Source organism: Excalfactoria chinensis, chromosome 3, assembly GCF_039878825.1.
Source record: "Excalfactoria chinensis isolate bCotChi1 chromosome 3, bCotChi1.hap2, whole genome shotgun sequence".
NCBI lineage: Eukaryota > Metazoa > Chordata > Aves > Galliformes > Phasianidae > Excalfactoria > Excalfactoria chinensis.
The window spans coordinates 16,320,333-16,343,761 of record NC_092827.1 but is presented as its reverse complement, the minus strand read 5'-3'; the positions used below and the strand labels follow the sequence as shown (position 1 = coordinate 16,343,761).

At 38.2% G+C, this 23,429-nt stretch overlaps 1 protein-coding gene across 4 annotated transcripts in view; it reads left to right on the top strand.

The window, feature by feature from the left end:
• The window catches only part of TRAPPC12 (trafficking protein particle complex subunit 12), a 47,140-nt gene that overhangs the window by 8,379 nt on the left and 15,332 nt on the right, over window positions 1-23,429 (top strand). For all 4 annotated transcript variants that reach the window (XM_072331491.1, XM_072331489.1, XM_072331490.1 and 1 more), the window contains exons 4-7: window positions 1,827-1,940; window positions 3,417-3,555; window positions 16,423-16,535; window positions 21,483-21,555. In XM_072331491.1, the coding sequence (XP_072187592.1) occupies window positions 1,827-1,940; window positions 3,417-3,555; window positions 16,423-16,535; window positions 21,483-21,555 (439 nt within the window). The remainder of the gene's footprint in view (window positions 1-1,826; window positions 1,941-3,416; window positions 3,556-16,422; window positions 16,536-21,482; window positions 21,556-23,429) is intronic.

The window sequence follows — 23,429 nt, the reverse complement described above, 5'->3', positions numbered from 1 at the left end:
CACTGCCCAGGGAGGTGGTGGAGTCACCGACCATGGGAGTGTTCAAGAAACGTTTGGATGCTGCGTTGAGGAATATGGTTTAGCTGGGAAGTATTGGTAATGGTTGGACTAGATGATCTTCTAGGTCTTTTCCAACCTGAAAAATTCTGTGATTCTGTGATTCTGTGAGTTCACTTGTCATTGAACACATATTCTGCAATTAACTAGTTTATATCTTCTTTCACAGTTTTACCATTTGTTCTCTCTCTTTTACAAAACTTCCTTTGCTGGACAGTAGAATTCCAAGTGGATATTAGTCCTTGTTGCTGCATCGCCTCAGCTTCACTGGTTTCATTCAGGAAAACAACATACAATATTGTAAACGAAGAATAAATCGGTGTACTTCTGCAGTCATATGCTCTGTTCAACCGGATTTCAGAACATCAAGCAAAATTGGCCTGGAGGAAAAGTCTGCTAGGGAGCAGTTACCTGTGAGAGGGTGGTAGTCAGCTATTTTAGCAGATTTGGGTTTTTTTTAATGAGAGTATATGAATATATTCACAACAGAATGAAAACACAGTCTTTCACACACAGTGAAGATTGTGGTAATTGAAGTTCTTAGGACACTTAACTGAAGAGAGAAATGATAAAAAATATTTTCCTTTTTTGTCTTGGATTGGGTCATTTTACTCAATTGGAAGTTGTATTTTGTTTTTGTTTTTTTCATTTCTCATTCTAAAAAATATAATGTATACTTAGTACTGTTCTCATATTTGAACTACTGTAGCTTTCTAGTTAAGCTTCCGTGGGAGAGCTGCACTCCATGACCAGCAGACAGCTCTAATTTTGGAATCATAAGGAATGCCATGTTTCATTTTCTAGCAAAGACTTCTTTTACAATGCTCATTTGACTCTTGCCAGCTGTCTCCTGCTGTATAGAAAAGCAGGGTTTTGTTCGTGTCCAGAATAGGATTTTTTAAATTGTAATGTTTCAATTCCTAATCAGTGTTCCACTATTATTTCTAGGTCCTAACTCTTATTTGGGAAGAAAAGCTAAGCAGTTTGAGAGTCTAAGTCTGCTTCTGCTCTGAGGACAATAAGAAACTGATTTGTCTCTGCAGAAGAGGAGCTGGTGATGAATGTTTCTGTTTAAGACTGTTAGAAATGTGCATTGATTCTTGCTTTTCTATAAGAGTGTAGACATCTCAGAAGCTGCTGTGCTGCTTCATGATCATGTTGTCAACCAACTTCTGCATTTCCAGTGGCACTCCGGTTTTTTTTGTATAGGATGTGACAGTGCAGGGAAAAGATGAGATGGTCAGTGCGCTGTGATAGCTTAGCTGCTCTTTAAATGAATATGGCTTTAAGACAGGTCAGAATGTGAAACCTCATCATACCCTTTTACTAGGCGTTTCTCCATTCAGCTGATTGCTCTGTTGGCACATTAACCGAACTCATGAAGCCTTAGTCTTTTTTAAATGTTTTTCATTGTATTAGATATTTACACAGCTGCATTTACGCATACTAGGCAGGAGCAGTAGTAGGATGACAGTGTGACAATGCGGTGAGACTTGTGTAGCTGGGCAGGATCTTGTTTAATGACAGAAAAAAATATACTTAAGAATGGTTTGGTGATCTGATAATACTGCTTTATCTCATGGTTTGCTTCGCTTTTTCCCTGATTACACCTGGAGCTTTAACAAATGACATTGTGCTTCTTACCACCAGTTCTCCTGACTGTGTCATTATTCCTGATGGTGTAGCTCCCTTCAGACAAAACAAGCAGTAGTTTATTTTAGGGGGTTTTGCATATACGTTTTTGCCACTTATTCTTTTCTTCTTCCCAGAGCAGTAAAAACTGGAGGGCAGCAGTTGATTTGTGTGGACGCCTGTTAACTGCTCACGGTCAAGGCTATAAAAAAAGTGGACTCCCTACAAACCATACAACGGATTCTTTGCAGGTAAGCTCAAGGTTATCCCCTTGTCACATTTTTCCAGGAGTTTGCACAATAGAATATTTTCTTAACATGGTCAAACTTCCTTTTCCTAATTTCTACCTACAGATCAGGTTCATTAAGGAATTTTAGCAAGCTGCTTATTTCTCCTTGCTTGTGTAAAGTTGGTCTCCATTTTAAACAAAATATTTTTCAAAAGTAAAAATCAGTAACTGTTATTTGGAAAGGTAATGGCACATAAGAAGAATGTGTTTTGCTCTCAGAATACTCTGTGCTAAGATCAGGTGCTGTTGTGGTGGTTTTCACATTGATGGGAAGCTCATCTCCACCACACCCCACTCTCTTTTTGTTCCTCAAAGGAATAGTGGAAGGAAATGCACTGGAAGAAGGCTCATGAGTTGAGATGAGGACAGAGAGAAATTCACCCATTGCTCTCATGGGCAAAACATACTCAGCATAAGGAAATTAACGTAATTTATTGTTTGTTGTTAACGGACGAGCAGTGAATACTAAAAGCAAAAAACACCTTCCTTCCATCCTCCCTCTTCTACCCCTTCTCTGAGTGGTTCAGGGGAATGGGGAATCAGGGCTGCCATCAGTCATAACACTTCAACTCTGCCTTTCCTCCCCGGTCACACTCTGCCTCAGCTTTACATGATGTCCTTCCTACACGATGCTGTCCTTTCCCAGCTGATCTCATATGGGTTTCCCACAGGCTGCTTGTCTTCCAGCACTGCCCCAGCCATAGCTCCATACCACAGTGCCTATTCTACAGGAACAATCCCAGCACTGTCCCAACAGGCAGCAGCTCCTCCTGCCCCACTGCTCTCCTCAGGCTGCAGCTCTGAACCATGCTGCTCCTGTGGGGATGTCCATGGGTTGTGGACTCCTTCAGGCCACTTCCACTGCTGCCTTGTGGGCACCTCCATGGCTGCAGATGGAGATACATTCCACACAGTGCCCATGGGCTGCAGGGGGACAAGCCTACTCCTCTGTGAGTCTCTCCTAGGCTGCAGGAAACTCTTGCTGCCTGGAGAGCCTGTAGAATGTGACCAGCTGACAGGTCAGAGCCTGACCCTAGTAGCTATCAAGTTAGTTGAGTTTTACCAAAATCATAATAGATTTTAAAATTTACACAAATTCAGAAAAATAAAAGCTGGGATGATGCTTGTTACATGCTAAATCAATTAAAGAGAGTTTTTTAATTTTGTAACAGGCTATTTATTAAAAATCATCTTCAATATTTTCAGTACCTTTATAGGTAAATACAACACCAGTCCTCTGAGTTTTGTTTTAATGTTCTGAGGAAAACTATTGTATGAAAAGACATGTAAATCCCAATTCTTAACTGCAAGTAACACAGAAGCTCTTAACTTAGAGAGTTAAGAAAACTTAGAAAGTTGAAGTTTTACTTGGACGTGGCTTGTGATTGAAGCTAATAACAAACTTTATCTTTTACTTTTTATGTATAATCATTTGTAGCTGTGGTTTGTGAGACTAGCACTGCTCGTAAAACTGAATCTCTTCCAAAATGCAGAGATGGAATTTGAACCATTTGGAAATTTAGACCAGCCTGATCTTTATTATGAATATTACCCTCATGTATACCCTGGACGAAAAGGTGAGATACTCAATTTATGAAATATCTATTTTAACCATGAGTTCTTGCCCTGTTTTTATTATGATGATGATTCTAGGTTTGTTTGTTTGTTTGTTTTGTTTTCAAAATCACTGTTTAACTGTAGATTGTTTCTTTTTTGTTTGGTTGGTTGGTTTTTTTGCTCCCCAAGGAGGGAGTGACTGACTACTAAGTTTAATCATTATTTGTGTTACAGTTGCTGGTAAGAAGTAAAAAGAAGTAAAGTTATTCCATCACAGCATGGATGGTCAGCGTGTTTTTTGCTGTTGTTACAACGTTGATTTGAGAGAGGAATGTTTATAACAAGTAAATGTAGTAGTGTTGAATTTCAAACTTATTAATGTTAAGATTTGAACTGATTTATGGCTTTCCATAGAGGGGAAAAAGGGAAAGAAGGCAGAATCTTTCTCTTCTGTCCAGCAGCTGTTTGATGCTTTCTTTTTTTTTTAACTAACCACAAAATTGTAGATTACTAGTATTTCTTGAGGCCTAGGAATCATTGGCCCATAAATTCCAAAGTTACAAATAGACAGTGGACACTCACATGATGGCACACATTGATAACCCAGGTCTTATTTTCTTATGGTTTCTTTACAGAATCATAGAATTACTCAGGTTGGAAAAGACCTTGAAGATCATCAAGTCCAACCGCAGCCTAACCAGTAGCCTATGTCTTTAAAAAACAAAAACAAAAAACAAAACAAAACAAAACAAAAAAAAAACAAACCACCACAACAACAAACCTCTGCTAAATCATATCCCTGAGTACCACATCCAAACGGCTCTTAAACACATCCAGGGATGGTGATTCAACCACCTCCCTGGGGAGCCCATTCCAGTACGTAACCACCCTTTCTGTAAAGAAGTTCTTCCTAATATCCAACCTAAACTTGCCCTGCCGCAACTTGAGGCCATTTCCCCTCATCCTGTCACATGTCACTAGTGAGAAGAGACCTGCCCCACTCTCACTGTAAGAACCTTTCAGGTACTGGAAGACGGCAATAAGGTCTCCCCTCAGCCTCCTCTTCCTCAGACTAAACAGCCCCAGCTTCCTTAGCCTCTCCTCGTAGGGCTGATTCTCCAAGCCCTTAACGAGCCTCGTTGCCCTTCTCTGGACCTGCTCCAGTACCTCCATGTCCTTCTTGTGCTGAGGTGCCCAAAACTAGACACAGTACTCGAGGTGAGGCCTCACCAATGCTGAGTACAGGGGCAGGATGACTTCCTTAGTCCTGCTCACCACACCATTCTTAATACAAGTCAGGATGCCATTGGCTCTCTTGGCCACCTGGGCACACTGCTGGCTCATATTATTTCAAGGCCAAAAAAAAAAAACCAAAAACAAAAAATTGGATAATTTGAGTATGATAATTGTTTTGGATGAAATTAAAACTTAAATGTAAAATTTGCAAAATAATTTAAATTAATTAAAAGAATAAGAATTTATTATGTAACCTGTCGATGAATAGGAAAAAATGCACAGCCTCAATAGTTTAAGTATTTTATCTTGAAGTACAAATGCATTACTTCCCATTGCCCTGCTTGGTTAACTTAGATATTCCAGAACTATAGAATTCTGGGTGTGAAGTATCAGTGTTTCTTAGAGTATTTCCCATAATGTTTGGAAAATGTTTTACTACACCTGTTATTTTTTTACTCATGCAAGGACACGAGTTATCTTACCATTCTTTGTCTTTCATAGCTGAAGAACCAATAAAACACTTATAAAGAATATATTTGTAATAGACAGGGTCACCATCTAAAAAAATCCAGTTCTTTGTACATAATATGCTGGTTGTCTCAATGGGTTAACGAAAAACAGTGAAGAGACTTTCGGGTTGCTCAAGAAGGACAATCAAGAATGTTCAGGATCTTTCACAGAAGATTCTCTTATCAGTTCTGTGATGCAAAGTATCGGCTGTAGCCCAGCAAGCCCAATGTAGACTTCCTAGAAGCTGTCAGCATCTTTCAAACAATCACAGGCAAAATTTTTCTGGTTTCCCTGGCTGTTTGAATAGCAACAACAGTCTTGTGCTTTCTTCCACAAGTAGACTGAGGGGCTCCTGGGATCTCTGATACACTGTTCCTTCTATTCCACGTATTGCCTTGAAGGGAGTTTTTGATCCTTTTCTCTGTACTTCATTTTTCTTCCCAACTGTTCAGGATTTTCACTCTTTACAAGTACTGTTCCTAAGAAAGCAGAAGAGTTTGTATCTTTTTCAGTATTAAAAATAAGAGTAAATTAAGGCCTATGCCTGACTAAATAAGGACACTTAAAATCTCACAGAATCAACTATTTTTTAATATTAATTTCTTCATTTCTTTCCACTGAAACATCAAACTACAGTGGACAACAATAAGGTCAGAAAGGTAGTGCAGACTTACGAAATATGCAAAACCAGTAGTTGAGTGATGCCTAGTTGCATTATATTCCAAGGGCCAAAATAAACATAAAAATAGTTTTTTCACTAGTCTGTTTGTCAGAGTTGTAGAATTGAGTTGGAAGGGACCTTTAAATGTCATCTAGCCCAGCTGCCCTGCAGCAAACAGAGACATCTACAGCTAGACTAGGTTGATTAGGTCTCCATCCAGCCTGACCTTGAATGTCATGAGAAATGAGGTTTCCACCACCTCTCTGGGCAACCTGTTTCAGTTTGGAGAGAAGGATGTTAAGGGGGGCCATGCCAAAGGCCTTACTGAAGTCCAGATAGATGACATCAGTGGCTTTTCCCTTGCCCATTGGTTCCATTATGCCATCATAAAAAGTGACACAGTTGGTCAAGCAGAACCTGCCCTTGGTGAAACCATGCTTGTTATCCTGTATCACCTCCCTCTCTTCCATGTCCTTGTGGCTTCCAGGAGGATCTACTCTATGATCTTCTCTGGCACTGAGGTGAGGCTAAAGGTTTGGTAGTTTGTTGGGTCATCCTTTCTACTCTTCTTAAAAATGGATGTGGTATTGCCTTTGTTCCAGTCACCATGGAATTCACTTGACTGCTGTGACTTGTAAGGATCATTGGGTGGCCTGGTGGCTTTGTCAGTGAATTCCCTAAGGACTCTAGGATGCATCTCTGGGCTGATAACTCTGGGATATCAGCCTGTTGCAGCACACAGTGGTGTATCCCTATGGTCATGTATGAAAAAAATTTGTACTGGGATCACTAACATAAGAAGTTAGAGAGTATGAAGGCAGTTTCTAGAGCCCATACAACTAAATGTTGAACAATACATTACTAGTTTAGGCTCTTTCCACCAGAAAACAGAAGACTGATTGCATGTTAGTAGAGTGAGTATCATCACAATCAGAAAGAAAGTGGGAAAGGAGTAAAAAGAAAAAGGAAAAAAAAAGAACCTTCTACATACAGAAATCTGGTATGGGGATTAAAAGCCATGTACATTTTTTTTTTTTTCCAGTTCTTAAGTTGTTCTCAACTATTGTAGCTTTTAGAACACTCATTTTGGTAGCATTAACTTTTCTGTAACTTACTGGTCTATTAACCAGAAACAAGTCCAAATTGTCTCATAAAAAATGAAATGCCATTTTAATGTTTCCTTTTAATCCTTGGCTCTTTCAGAGACACGCAGCATTATCAGTAGAATGGGCACGTTAGATTAGCTGGTGGGGCATACGAGAGAGTTTATAAAGTATCGTAAGGAGCACAGAAGCAAAAGATGAATAAAAGGTCACATTTTAAAAGAAGTGAAATCAGAATATTTTTCCTTCCCTCTGCAAGAAAATTCTGGAAATGAGGATGAACGTATACTACAAACTGAATTTAAGCTTGCTGCACAAAAAAAGCACTACAACAGTGACTCCCCTCCCCTGCCCATCCCCCCAGGTGCTTACTGTTGAGAAAATGGGTACTGTGCTAACTCCAGACAGGCATTTTTGATGTTTTAATCCGATATGAAATACTATCATCAATAATTCTTGCAGCCAAGCTCAGAATTGGGTAACCATGTAGGCCAAACTGTAGTGTCCTTTTTTTCTGCTTGGAATTCCTATCTGGAAAAACTTGAAGATGCAAGACTCTTGTTAGCAAGAATTTTCCCTGTTAACACTAGGGCTGATCCTTCCTGACAGATGTTGCTGTGCGATGGCTGTCTTTTAACTGCTATAAAATGTACACTCTCATTCAAGCAGAAAATGCTAATTATAGGGAACAGAGAAAATGGAATTTGGAAGATTTAAATCCATAATGAAGCAATTTAAGATTTCAGTAGGAAATAAGTCTGGTTTAATCTCTGGATCAAGCAGAAAAGATTGAGGAGTGAATTAACTAATTTAGCTGGCTAATACCAGGATCACAGCGGATTTCACCCCTGCCCTCCAGGAATGTTGTGCACCTACAGGTGACGGAGATGACAAAAGGAAGAGACTGTAGAAATCAGGAAGGAATATTTTTATTATTATTATTATTATTTTAGAATATTTGATAATAGAATAGTGATAAAGAAAACAGTAGTGGAATCTGTGCACGGTATGACTGCAAATGCCACATAAAATGTCAGGACAATAAGAGAGGTTAGCAGCATTGCCGAAATAAAAGAGTCCTGGGGGAGCTTCAGGGAAAATTAAACCAACCCTGTTCACCCTGTTAAGTTGAACAGATATGAGAACATCTTCCACACGTCCTACTCTTACTTGGAATTTAAATTCTTTGTGGTATGCTCTTCTGTGATGAATGATTAAGAGACTTCACTGCTATACAAAGCTCAATTATAAGCTTTCCTTAGTTCAAGCACAGAAAATGTAGAAAAAAAATTATAACTCATTACATCCCATATTATGGATATTTTGAATAAAAGTTCCTTTATCTGTTTCCAACCTTGGTGATTCTATGATCTGTAATCCAGTACTGCATTGTTTACTGCTAGTCTGAACAGAACTGCATTTTCTCTCTTACATCCTTGGGAGCAACATCTCCCTCTACCCCCTCAAAGCTGTTTGAGGAAGATTTGATAGCTGTTCCACATCTTAATGATGCTGTATTTATGTAAGATACATTCAACCAGCAGGCTGATTCCAGGCAACTTTGACCCTGTTTTCCTCACAGGTGATCAGATATTTTTCCAGGTTGGTATGTTCATCTTAAATATGAACTCAGAGAGAAGTTGTATTTTTTTTCTCCAGCTTAATGGTTTTAATATTTATGGTATGTAATGATGATGTGGAGTAGTTTCCTTGTACATTTCAGTTTCTTTACAGTGTTCTGTTCTTCCAGAGTTACCTTCCAGCTGTTAAATTGGCTAATACAGGTTAAATAAATACCACTCAAGTGTTGTGGTTCCATATGGGTATTCAGCATAGTCAAAATTGAAATTGCTTTTTTTTTTTTCTAAGACAGTATAGACAATTTAGAACTAAGAAATGTATGTAATGTAATGTAATGTATTGTGGTGCTCGGAGATATGATTTAGCAGAGGGTTGTTAGAGTTAGGGTACTGTGGTTAGGCTGTGGTTGGACTTGATGATCTTTGAGGTCTTTTCCAACCTGGGTAATTCTATGATTCTACGTATAACCTTAAGAGCATAGAGTACTGCTAAAATATTTGTTTCCCTTCCTAAGGCTACATAGTCTTATTATTGGCAGTACCAGCTTTACAGAGTTATTCCTTAAAAGGGATGAAGTACCTCGTTTCACAGTTCTGCCTTTATACAGTTTGAGTGGGTAGGCAGGTAGAAGAATCCGTTTGTCATGAGGCAACTATTCCAGTTTTGTTTCACTTTAGTTTTTAGCTTTTGTTTTAAATATTGTTTCTCTTAAGTGGTCCTTGCTTCAAAGTAAATAACAACTCCAGATTGCTGAAAAAGTATTTTTGTAGACGTTCAAAAGCAGATTTTAATTCAGAATGTCTTTTTATTTTTAGATCACATGAACTTTAACTTCAAATTATATGGAAATAGGCAATTTCTTTCAGTGCCTAAAAACATCCGGGCTCCTACCTTTTCTTTAGTCTTTCTAGACTTAAAGTAATAAAAAAAATAGAAACCAGATATTCTGTTGAATCTTGATTTTTAAGCTTACTTTTCATTAATGGTAAGGTCACTACATCATCACACTTAAAAATCCTCCTGTGAGGTGTATGACAGTGCTCCTGTTGAAGTATCTAAAAGTGCATGTATATATATGCAAGTACATACACCTCTGTAAGTATACATCTGCATAAAGCAGAACGTCTTTTAAGGTGTTCTGTATTTCTCTTTTATCCAATGAAAGGAAGGGTAAAAAAAAAATAAAGTTACCATGAATTCCTAAGGGTGGTCAACAGAGGTCAAATGTAAAACATCAAGATAGAAAGGCATTAAATGTAAAAGATAAAATTTCAATACATAACAGTAATTAGAGAGCAGTGCCTTTGTTGAAATCATCTAAACCCAGTCAGTGTGGTTTTCCTATATAAGAAGGCGTTACTTCTTTGAGAGATATGAGGCATGAAAAAGCAAAAATCCATTCTCCAGTAGTTACAAGTAAACATTTTAATTGCAAGATGTTCTGCTTGTTTAAAGTATTTCCTTGAGATAGTATACATAAAAGCTGTGTTCCCTTGTTTAATTTAATGTTGAGTAAAATAAAATAGAAGTTTCAATTTAAAATAGCTTTGGAAATGTCATCCCATGCTAAAATCCTCTTAACCCCAGTGGGCTATTACATGTATTACACGTGCACTTACACAGGAACCCTTTGCAAAGAAATTTGTTACGCTCTTTGTCTTAATTTTGTGGCCTAACAGAAACCAAGCAGGTGAAGAACTTTCAGATGATATAATATTATTTTCCCCTCAAATTACTTAATCTGGTAAGCACGTTTATTTCTGTAATAGCTTGGTGCTAATGTACTCAATCTTTCTTTCTTGTTTTGTTTGTTCCCAGTGTGACTGTGTCTACTGAAGCAAGTGTAGGTTTTTTTCCCTCCTGTTAATCTGCTTTTTAATTAAGTTTTGTACTGAATTATACAACCTTCCCTTTTGACCTTCATAACACTGTTGTTATTGATCAACTGGGGTCATCAACAAATGGTATACCTCTTCCCAACTGTTCTCTCGTTAACTAGATGATGTAAAGTGAAAATTACAGTGTTCTGTAGGCTCTCAGACATGGTTTATGATCTGCACCTTCCATCTGGAATGCATCCATTCCCATCAGAAACAGTTTCTTTGATATGCATATTATTGTTTCATCTGTTAACTTTTTCTTCCCTTACTGTCTTAGTTGCAGTAAAATATTTATGTTCTGCTTGAGCAATTAGAACTTTAGAAAGGAGTTGGTATTCGAGCCCTTGAATTTCTTCTCATCACTAAGTAAGCTGAGCAAATTCTCTTTCTTGGGGTCAAAAAAAGGAGGTGGGAGAAAAAAGAAATACTGCTATCGTTTTGCAGTCTGAAAACTGTCCTTAGTTCTTCGTTATTTCATAGAAGGCTTTGTCTCTTACTGTATGTTTTTACAGTTCATGGTACGTTCTTAAAACAGTCTTGATGGCCACATACAGCTATAGGATGTCTTTGTGGTGTTGTTTCTTTTTAAGCCAAATATCAACACAAATTTGTTTCCATGTTACTTTGAGTTGTCATTATGAAACTATTTATTTATTATAATGAAACTCATTATAATAAATCTATAAAATATAAAAAATCATATATATATCATATATATCACATATAAAATCAAGCCTGTCTAGGCATCCCATCCCTCAGGCATGTGCACTACACCACACAGCTTAGTGTCATCCACAGAGTTGATGAGGATGCACTCAGTCTCACTGTCAGTATCATTGATGAAGGTATTGAAGAGTATCAGACCCAGCACTGACCCACGAGGGACACCACTCACTGGTGATCTCTGTCCAGACACTGAGTCATTGACCACAACTCTTTGGGTTCAATCCTGCAACCAGTTCTTCATCCATGAACAGTCCACCCATCAAATCCATATCTTTCCAGTTTGAAGAGAAGACTGTTGTTGTATCGTACCATGTCAGAGGCCTTACTGAAGTCCAAGTGGATGACATTAGTGGCTTTTCCCTTGTTCACTGATGCAGTTACATCTTCACAGAAGGACACTAGGTTGGTCAGGTAGGATCTGGTAAAGCCATGTTCATTATCCTGTGTCACCTCCCAGTCTGCCATGTGCCTTAGCATAGCTTCCAGGAGGTTCCATTCCATGATCTTTCCCAGCACAGAGGTGAGACTGACAGGTCGCTAGTTCACAGGGTTGCCCTCTTTACCCTTCTTGAAAATGAGTGTGATGTTGCCTTCTATTCCATCCACCAGGGACTTCACCTGGTTGCCACGACTTTTCAAATATTTTAGTGTGGCTTGGCGACTACACCAGCCAGTTCCCTCAGGACTCTGGGATGTATCTCATTGGGATCCATAGATCAGGTTCCTCAGGTGGTCACGAACCTGATCTTCTCTCACAGCAGGAGGGATATCGCTTTCTTAATCACCTTCTGAACCATTGTTTGAGGGCTGTGCGATGAGCAGTTACTGGGGAAGATAAAGGCAAAAAGCTGTTGACTGCCTCAGCCTTATCCTTGTCTCTTGTTACCAACTTGCCTCAATCACTCACTAGGGGCTGTACCCTCTTGGACTTTCATTTTCTCGTGGAGGTACCCATAGAAGCCTTTCTTGTTCTTGGCACCCCTTGCCAAGTTTAATTCAAACTGGGCCTTGGCTTTCCAGACTCCATTCGTACACAACCTAGCAACTTCCTTATATTCTTCTCACCATACCTGTCTCAATTTCCACTACCTGTGCATTTTCTTCTTGCTTTCCAAGAGCAAGATTATCTGTCCAAAATATCAAATGCTTTTCAACAGAGTTCAGATTTTACCATTCCGGAATGTCATTCAACAAAGTAAGTTTGCTGTGTATCTAGGCTTTTAGCAGTGTCTCCACACAGTACTTAACATTCTGTCATTATTATATGAAAAACATGCAAAAATAATAATCTGTTAGAAAACTAAGGAAGTACTGAACAAATCAAAATAATGTTTGATCACCTTTAAAAATAGGTGCATGTTTCACTTAAATGGTATTTTTCTTATATTCTGTCTCGAATGTGTATAGTTGTGCTTTTTTTTACGCAGAATTTGTGACAGTCACCTTTATAAGTTTCAACTTTGCTTCATCTGTCACCTTCCTCAGCTGAGAAATGCTGGAAATATTGTGGGATTTCTGAAATCAGAAGGATTGACTCATGTGCCTTGCAAGACAGAGTGCAAGATGTGTTTTGGTAGATTTGGGTGCAGTTTCTTTTTTTTCCTCTCACTTTAATATATATTTTTAACAATAGGAGTGGGCTTCTTCAGTTGTCTTTTAAGCAGAAAAGAGGCCAAAAGATGTGCCTTTGACATGACAGCATGCCACATGATATAATGGCATTATAGACAACAAATTGAAGTATTGTTAATTCTTATGAGATCTGTTAACTTCTTAAATTAAAGTGTTAAAGTCAGCACTCTTATTTGATTGCTCTTTCCGTTTTATCACTGAACTGAAGAAGCACTGGTGAAGATTCACAAGAGGCCTATTATGGTTTACCTTTGCCTTTTTCATTTCCCATTCACCCCAGGAAACTGCTGAGCTTTTTTTCAAACCCATTGTACTCTGCCTTCTCTTCCACCATGGTGCACACACAGGTCACCTTGCTGAGTCTTTTGATAGCAAAGGTTCATAATCATCCACCTTCTGAAAAGGTAACTGGCTGATCCTTCTCTGAATACAGCAATAGAGTACGATAATAGGTATAAGCAATGCAGTGATAGAATACATGAGTATACACTGTTCTCTGTGTTTTTTAGTCCTAGTTTTTACAGAGCTGTAACCAGAAGTAACAGAACTGTTTTGATGAGTGGATCTCTTCGCATGTGTTTTGTATTAATGCTTTATAGTTTTTCCCAAGAGGTCTGTGAAGTGTTATTGACACTTTAAATAAGCACTACTTATTGAAAGCTTTACCAAATGTAAATTTAGGATTATTCTTTTTAACTAGTAATTTGCCTTACTAATGTAGGAACTAAACTAGGTGTATAATCCATACCTTATATAATTTTGCTAAAACAGAGCTTACTTGGAGGTGAGAACAGTGGTAAACGGTAGTTTCGTTTCTCTTTTTTTCCCCCCATTACCACACTTTTGTGAGAGCATGCAGAGCAGTTTTGTGTGTTCTCTGATAAAATATCCTGCTATTCAGAAGGATTATAGGGAAACTGGGGAAGAAGACAGAAATGGTGTTAAATATAATTCCATCAGCCTCTCTAATCAGGCAGTAAGCAACAGAAATTGAGTGGTTGGATGTGGTGGATGCTTACACACAAAACTACTTGCAGGGTACTACTTATGTCACGAGCTTCAAAAAGAAACAGAAGAAACAGATTCTGCAGCTGTAATTCATTCTGCATGAAACGGTCATATAAATTCTAGCTTGAGAAGTCATTACACTGCCTACCCTTTACAGTGTGGGTCAGCTTCTTTGTGGCTTTGTTTGGTGAGACCTCTCATCACACTTGACATACATACTAAGGGGCACACCGGAATGCTTTTTAGTCGCATACTTTAAAGGAAAATATTTGGTGGTTCAGAAATAAGCGATGATGCAGTTCTGGATTCTTATCACAGCCGAGGTCTTAGTTGCAATAGGGAATAAATCAGATTCCTGTGATGTCTGCTTGGTCTGGAGTGCCGCTTATTATTATTCTTGCATCCTCTGGCACCAATTTGGGTGATGTAGGTTGATAGTGGGTTATTCCTTCCCATTGCCTGGGTCGTAATCGCATGGCTTCATTCAGCAGTATAGAAGATCAGTACTTCACAAAATACGCGATCCCAAAAAGTGCTTTACAGAAAAAAAAAAACAAAAAAAACCATAAATTGTATTAAAATGGATAATGTGAGACATTTCATCTGCACTCCATTAAATATTCATCTATCTGTATGTTGAGCTGTTCTGTTACCAATTCACGTTTTCTGTATGAGTGTTTATTGAGTTGACCTTTTGCCACAATTTACAAGAGAATGGAACGTTACAGCCTTTTTCAGAGCTGAGAGTGATAGAACACCAGTCATTAATAAAAAATGTTGCTAAAACGTAAGATTCTTTACATTCTATATATCACATTATCCAAAGCTTTACTACTTGAACAATTTTATTTTTTACCTTTTACTTGGAAATCCTGTAAAGTTTAGCAATATATTCATATTCACGTGTTAGTGGTAAATTAAATTGACTTTATCCAGAGGAACAGTACCAAAATAGCTGCATTTGGGCACTGCTTATTAACAGGATTATTGTTTGATGGCAGAATTAGAGCTTGGTCAACAAGTGTAGTTATGAAGGTAACAAGCCTAGGGACAAGTTTACTTCCATAGATTTACAATGCAGATTCACAGCTTATGTCTGCCAAGCAATTTTACCATGGTTTTCTGGCTCAGAATTTAATCTTACTTTTGCCACGCTTTCCTTTGTTTCCCCACAACAAACACACACACGCACACACTGACTGTACCTTCACCTGTGTCATACTAAGTACAAGTGTTTAAAATAGTTCATCATCTTTGTTGCTTCTTCAATAACCTTTTTAATTTCTCTAGAAAGAAAGGCCGTTTTGTTTTCTTAATCTCTGTTCCACGTATGATGATGCATGCAACTTGTGTGTACTTCCTTAAGGGAACACAGCAGGCATGGAAGCCCTGGGAGTAGTTAGCTGTGGAATAAGAGACTTTATGTAGATGTAATTGGCGTACTCTGAAGGTCATAATTAGTGAAAGAGGTTTGTGATGAAAATTTTGTCAACCTTTCAGAAAATGTCTAGAGGCAGTTACTCACTGTACATAGCATTTGCCTCTTTGACATATAAGCCCGTTAAGAACAGCTGCAGAAATCTTTTTAAAAAGCTCCTGAGTCCTATTTGTGAGAAAAGATGAGGCAAGAGGTGAGTTGAGAAGGAAATCCCCTTAGAATAAGTCTAAACTAAGCAAATGTATTACATTAAAATATTACAACAGTAGCATGCTATTTTGCAAGGCTTTTTTCCCCAATTATACTTGCTCCTATTTTGTTTTTTGTTGTTGTTAGTAGCAGTTTATGATCATGTTCAGTGTTGTTCTCCGTGTAATGGATGTGTAGTTATCTGAGAAGCAAGGTACTGGGATTCCCGTAAGTTCCTAAAACTGAAGTCAGCCAGGATGCTTGTAACCTGCAAGATAATTATCTTTGGTAAATAGAATAATAAATATTAAAGCAAACTAATACTAAAATAAAGGCATTTCTATTATGATTAAGCATATAAGGCTTATAAAATATAAAAACATGCATATTATGACTTTTTAGCCTAATACTTTTAAGACCTACAACTCCACCTTCGTTCTTCTGCATTAATTATAAGATATGCATAATAGTTAATGTTCACAGCGATGTTGTTGCTGAAACTTAAGTTTCATTTTTTCAGTCCTTTATTTTACTTGGTTTATTAAATTTGTTTTACTTCCATGTGTGTCTTGTTTCTGCAAATTCGAATGAGGTACACTTTTTTCTTGCCTTCTTAATAGGATTACCTATGTGTTTGCACTCTTAAAAATCATTTAATCATCATTAAATATCATTTAAAATGTATTTAAATAAGTATGAATATGTAAGCATATGCATTTATGTAGTATTTAAAACATAACATTGCATGTTAAATCTAGGAAAAAGGTTGTTATTTTCTCTTCTTTCATCAGGAACAGAAAGTAATATGAAGGTAAAATAGACTTTGTGTCATGTATACTTGTAAGAAATACCTTTGCAATGTAGGCAAATTGTGCACTGCTCATTATTGCAAACAAATTTAATGAAGTTAATTATGATTCTAGGTTCCATGGTTCCCTTCTCTATGCGGATTTTACATGCTGAACTTCCTCAGTACCTCGGTAATCCTCAGGAATCACTTGATAGACTGCACAATATGAAGATAATCTGCACCAAGGTAGCAGCTTCTCCATGCACTGACCTTTCTTAATATTTAGGAAATATATTTTCTTGTCCTTGCAAAGAACATTGTTTCAACCATGACATTTGTGATTCCATCTTGATACAAATAAGGAGCTCGTTAATGGAAGTAATTAAGTCTTTTCTGTTTTATGAAGCAGCATCCTTCTCTCCTTTGTGTGGCAGAACAGTGGAAAACAGAGCTCTCTTGCTTGCTTTCTTTTGCCAGACTAGACACAGAGGACAGTATGCAGACATGTTCAGGGACAAGTAGGAGAGTTTATTCCCTCACTCAGCAGCATCTAGCTAGCTGAAAACAGCTATTAATAATAAAATCGTGAGATGTTTTGGGTTGGAAAGGACCTTAAAGGTCATCTAGTTCTAAAACCCTGCTGTGAGAACGTTTGGCAGCCACCAGATCAGGCTGTCCAGGGCCTCATCCATTCTGGCCTTCATGGATGGGGCATCCACTGCTTCTCTGGGCAGCCAGTTCCAGTGCTTCACCATTCTTCACAGTAAAGAATTTCTTCCTTATGCCTAAGACTACCCTTTTTTAGTTTAGAACTATTACTCCTTGTCCTGTCACCACACTCTTGTGTGTCACTACACATGAAGAGCCTTCCTAGTTTTAATGTAGTCACCTTTACAACCACTGTAAGATCTCCGTGGAGCCTTCTCGTCTCCAGACTGAACAAGCCTATCTCCCTCAGCCTTTCATAGAAGAAGTGCACCAGCTCTCTGATCATATTTGCAGCCCTCCTCTGGACGTGCTCCAACAGCTCCATGTTTAAGTATTCCAAATCATGTAGGGCTGTCTGGAAAACCCATTGTTTAGATACATGCCATACTGTTTTTTTTAATAAAATGCTATTTGTTTAGTAAATGAGCTCTCACCTGGAATGTTCAAGAATAAAGCACAAGAATAAAGCTCACAAAAACCTATGGTGTAGCCAAGACCATAATAGAAAGAATGTACACATTAATCTTAATATTTAAATATGACGCTTGGGAACCATTTGGGTTGTAACAGAATTAATTGGGGAGCTTTCAACCAAAAACCTCTAGTGTTTTGCTTCCCTACTTTAAAAAGTGGAAAAATAATCTTCGGTCATCCTTATTTACAGAAGGGCATAGGAATAGTCATTATGTAAATGAGATGATCTAGGAGTCATAAAAATTGAGAGAGAGAAAAGACCTATTAGCTCACCTAGTCTGTCTCTGTGCAATGCAAGGTTGTTTTCCAGTTTTTAATGAGCCAGCCTGTGGAGCTGAGGCCACTTCCCCTGGGAGGCTATTCCAGGCAAATGCTAATGCATTCTTATTGTAAGAAAATTTGTCTTCCTATTTTGTTTCTCTTCCTTAATGTGATTGTGTTATTCCTACCTGATACCTCTTTTTAACCTGCTAAATTCCCTCTTGCTTTTTGTTGTACACGTGCTTCAGATGCTTGATTAGCTATTCAACTTTAAGATCTAACCGTATTTCCTTTGTCACTATTTTGTTAACTCAGTCTTTTCAGCCCACATCCTACTGACATATTTCTGAACCAAACTGGAGGCTGAAATGAAAAACATAATCTTTGTTTTCCCTGTAAAGGTAATAACATCCTTATTTTTTCCAGTATCCCTGTAAATTTGTGATCACGATCTGATCTGATATTTTACACCTCTTGCCCATAGGTTCAACATTTGAGAATGAAAAAATCTGTAATGCAGAAGGCCAAATACATTTTAGTTTTACATTTACATTTAGTTTACATTTTTTGAAGTAAATGGACTCCAAACAGTCCAAACGATAAGAGTAACAACAGAAATTCAGGTCACAAAAAATTTTCTTTTCCAGTGTTCAATTTAAAACACAGATATAATTATTTGAACGCTAATTCTGCTGAGAGCATGCTAACAAATGCTTACTCAGAAACCAAAATGTGAAAAGAGCAATAGTCGGGCTTGAACTCAACTCTTCCCTTGCTTGTGCCTGTCTTCCTAGCTGAACGAGGGAGAGATCCATAAATTACATGCATCCCACAGGATGACGTGTTTTGATTTGAACCCTAATCCTCGAAGTGACAGGGCTGTACTGTGCTCTGTGCCAGCTGGGTGGAGCGGTGGCAGGTGGGTTAACAGTCTTGCTTCCTGAAAAAGCCTCTGCAACTGTTAATCCTTGCAAAACTTCTCAAAAGTCTTCTGTGCCACTCAGCCATCTGCCACTCCCTCTGCAGTTCCACCACTCTTCTTTATGAGCTGCGTCCCTTCCTGCACGCACTCCACGTATCTCCTGCCCTTGTTTTAATTTAGGTTGTTGAGTTTTTCAGTTTTTTAACTACAGATTGCTTTTGCTCTTTGTTTTCATTCAGCTTCCAGTTCTGGTTCAGTTACTTTGAACACTTAAGTATTCTGTGTCTCATATACAATTTCTGCCTGGGGAGTGTTTCTCGATCCCTTGTTTGATGAGTTTGTAGAAATAATGAGGCTGAATACCCAAAACACAATTCCAGAAGCACCCTAAAAGAGATTATTTTGAGTAAGAAGCAAATACTGATGAAAAGTTGTGGAAGAAGGAAGAAATTATTGAAAAGAGATACATGAGACAGGAAGGTAGGAATGCAAATGATAGTGTGTGTAGATTAGTGATTAATCTATTGATAGGGGATGGAACAGAAGTGTCAGCGAAACATTCCTGGCTAGTGAAACTAATGAGTGTGTGTTTATAAGTACTTAGAACATAAGAAACCCATAGGTTATATATACGTCTTGTTTAAAGTTAATAATAGAACTTTCAAAGCTGTTTGTCTTTACGTTTGAAACAAGGGTGTTTGGATGTAGACCATATGATACCACTAGAGTTCTCCATCTGTGGATAAGCAGGATGAGGGTATCTGTTAAAATTAAACATTTCATGTCATCTAACCCAGGCGACTTACAATAAGAAGCTACCTGAATCATTAATGTTGTTATTAAACAACTCATGGAAAATTGAGGAAAGGCCCAAATACTAAAAAGCTGCAGATGATTTCCTACACGTAAGGAAAGGCAAAAGGAGAAAAACCCAGGGAATAAACCAATTAGCCTCAAATCAGCCCCGAGTTCTGTTTTAATTACGTTGAGCTTGAGGTGACAGCCAGATATCCCCAGGTAGCATCACTGAATGTTTAATGTAGTATTCTAATTGTATGTTAATATCTAATTATTTCTTTTCTGATGATATTAGTCAGGGCATTTTCAGATAAAGGCTTTCCCAAACAAACCTATTGTCTCTTTAAACAAGAAAATACGTTTCATTGTTGGAGGCATCTTGTTATATTAAGACCATTTCAAGAGTCAGAGCACCAAGTCTTGTTGGGAAGGAGACCTGATCAGTAGGTGTTTTCCAGGGAAAGAGACAGAGGGTGTTTTTTGGGTGAAATTAGAGGGTAGGATATTATTGGCGTGTAGAAGATAAGATCATCTTCTTTAACAGGACGGCTTTTTATGCACTAGGTGGTTCAATTTTAAGCATTGTCCAAGTTTCTAGGTTGTTAGACAGATTGGGCCTGGGATTCAGACTTAGAGATATGCCACTACAATCTCGTAATTTCCCACCTGTCATCTACGCAGTGTGTCTGTGCAGTTGTTTGCTTTTTAGGCCCTCAGAATTTGAGGTAAGGCAGCTTAGCTCACTATGAATGAGGTTTACACTAAATCATACAACCTTGTTGTGGGCTAGCGGTTCTTAGCAGGAAAATTACCCTGGCTCAGCCGTCATGTGGGAACTGCAGTCATTTCATGCTGTGTCTCTCCTAGCTCTGAAGCTATTTGTAGCTGAGTTCATGGCACCTAACTTTAGGTTTTCACTTTGGTCTCTAAAAAGAGGTTGGTATCTCTCAGAGCGATTCCTTTCCACCTTAAGGTGGCATGAACTCACTTCCTGGAGGTCCGGATTGCACTCCATTCACTGCAGAAAGCACCAACACACTGTCTGAGGCCGGATTAATTCTGCCTCTTTTTGCTTTTGAGTATTTCCTATGGTGTTTTTAAGTGTTTGTTTACAAACCACTGAGCATAACTGGAATGTTTTGCTGGTGAGGAAAACAGCGTTTCTTTCTTAGCCTGATGGAAGCTCTGTTTTTGAAAGTGCGCTCAGCCCCAGACAAGGATATGCCTTATATTTCACTAATTGTCTTACCACAGCGGCTGATTAAATACCAATGGCTTTAATGGGTTTTTGTAGGAAATCTCAAACAGAGTTCTACAACCAAAGTTATTAATCTCTAGAGGAACAAATGGAGTGTTTTGTGGGAACGAGAGAACAGATCTGGAGAAACTGTATTTCAAATGGAACTTTATATACGTGTTTTTTAAGTGCATAAGACACAAGCTTAAGAATTGTACACACTTAAGCATTAAGTACATACTCTCTTTTTCCCGAGAATGTAACAAAGGTTTCATTCACTCAACAATTTGGATGATTTAAAATCCATAATAAATAGAGGGAAGCAATAAAACCCAAATTTTGAGAAGGGAACTAAGATAAGACCTAATGCTTCATTAAGGACAACAGGAACAAGCTGTTTCTAAAACCAGAGCCTACGCTTAAGGAGGGAGAGTTAAGAGAAGATGGCTCCCTCAGAAAAATCAACTTGATGTTCTTTCCAGTCTTTAACATCCATACTCTGGTGAAACATATTTCGTGTTTTGTTTAACAAGATGTGTGTGTCCCTTGGGTGTGCTGACACTTAATGTTCTGTAAGTATCATAAACCTGAACTCTAACAACCTTCTACCATACAGTGGCTTTCTTTGTGCAATTTATCTAGCTATGGTAATAATCAGTAATTTTGAACTGCGTCTAGGTGAAACATTCCTGCTCGAATTGGTTTTCATATCGACTGTCATTTGTAGATCGTTTGCATTTCATACATAGCATTGCTAAAACTCATGTTAATTACTTTAAAAAATTTACTACAGATACTAGAAAATTTGGAACAAGGCTTAGCTGAAGATGGAAGTATGACTAACATTACACAGGAGAACAGACAAGGTATGTATTCTTCAAACATTTTTTCACAGGCAGTATGGTTTTATCGCTCTCCTAAGCAGGCCAGTTTTCACAAGATTGCCCCAGAGTTGTTAAAACGGTATTTGTCTTACCTCGTGGCACACTCAGCATCTAAAATGATACACTTCTATTTGCTGGAATTAATTTCACACTTTTACCCATGATCAAACTGATGCACTAAATCCGTTTCTTTTTTTCCCACTTATGAGAAACAAAGAAGATGGCTGCCATCCTTAAGTAAAGCATATAGAAGCGTATTACTGTCACAGTTAGATCAGTGTTTCGTGTTCAGTGTTGCCTCATTGGCTCCTCTCAGTCCTAATATCTAAAATTTAGGGAATTTCTCTACATTTCCTGCTGTCATGCATTGGCTGTGCTTGCCTGGGATGTTGCCATACAGGTGTCTAATCTCAGTGCAGCTGTGTAGTACTTGGTGAGTCAAGCCTGTCACTTATTAAAATGAATTTCAGATCTACATTATTTTCAGATCTGTATCTACAGTTTCAGATCTACGTCTGTATTATTTTCATCATTCCTTACGAAATCATGTGGGTTTTTCTTTCCTGTTCCTTCTATCTAAGCTGTTTAACTTCGATAGTGGAAGATGCATTACTGCATAAAGGTCATCTGGATAAATTGGTTGTCCATGCATCTTTTTTTTTTTCTTTTTTTTAATGGAATTTATACTAATGAGGTAATTTGTGTGCTCTTAAGAATTGAAGATGAGTTGACATTTTAGGCATAGTTAATGGATTAGATGAACCACTCGTGGTGCCTAGCAATACGGACATTAAAAATATCATACCGTTCAGCTTCTGTGAACAGTCCAAAGAAATCTTAGCAGCTTCTTTCTGTGATGACATGAAACATGGAAATAACATGGAGAATGCGAGAAGTTAAGGTCTGCCTCTGAGGTGGGAAGTAGCCAGATACAGCTGTTAGCAGAGTCATCATTTATTGTGAACAAATCCCTCAGACTGTGTCTACATGGAGTGGTGCAGTCCTGTCTTCAAGTTCTGGCCTTCAAGTTTGGCTGGACATAAGGCAGTTTCAGTGTGTCGTTGTACTTCACTGAAACACCATCTAGTTATGCCCTAAGAAAGTGACTGCATGTGTAAGCAGGGTATGTCACAAAGACATTTGCTCTTCTCAAAAAGAGTTAGGAAAAAACAGAGAATCTGGTACTTAACATTAATGCACAATATCAGTCTCTTTTTCTCTCCCTGTATCTGCTAATCTTCTTGCCTCTGTGTGCTTACCTCATTTTCCTATTAGCTTTCTACTCAGTTTTGTTCCTTCTATCCTCATATTTATTTATTTATTTATTTATTTAATTTTTTTCTCTGTACCTTTAAGATCAAGACTCAGATCCCCTTTTAGGGCACAGGGACTTTTTTTTCTTAGCTGTGTCATAATCCTGTGTCCTGCAGGCACGTGAGATTCTGGCTCCTCAGTGCTGCTGCTTCAGAGCTGAGAAGAGCTCAGAAGGAGGGACGGGGTGAAAGGCAGCAGCTGCTGGTTGCCAGGGCCCAATGCTGCTGAAACTGCCCTGTTTGTGGGGACTGCTGACTGCTGTTGTCAATGAAAGTTAGCCAGGTCTGCTCCTTTACTGCATTTTAAGCTACAGGAGGTTGATAATGGGGGTTTTATTTTTGCTGTTGTTGTGGGTATTTGTTACTTTTTTTTTCATTTGAGACCTGGCTAAAGCATAACAGGAAATTTGTTTGAAGGCAGCCATACTTCATTATGGAGATCATGCTTAATGACTAGTTCCCTTACTGCTGGTGTAAGAAGGTGCCACACCAGTCAGCTCATCATATACATCTCCTCTGGTCTGAAACAAAGCGCCTTGTCTG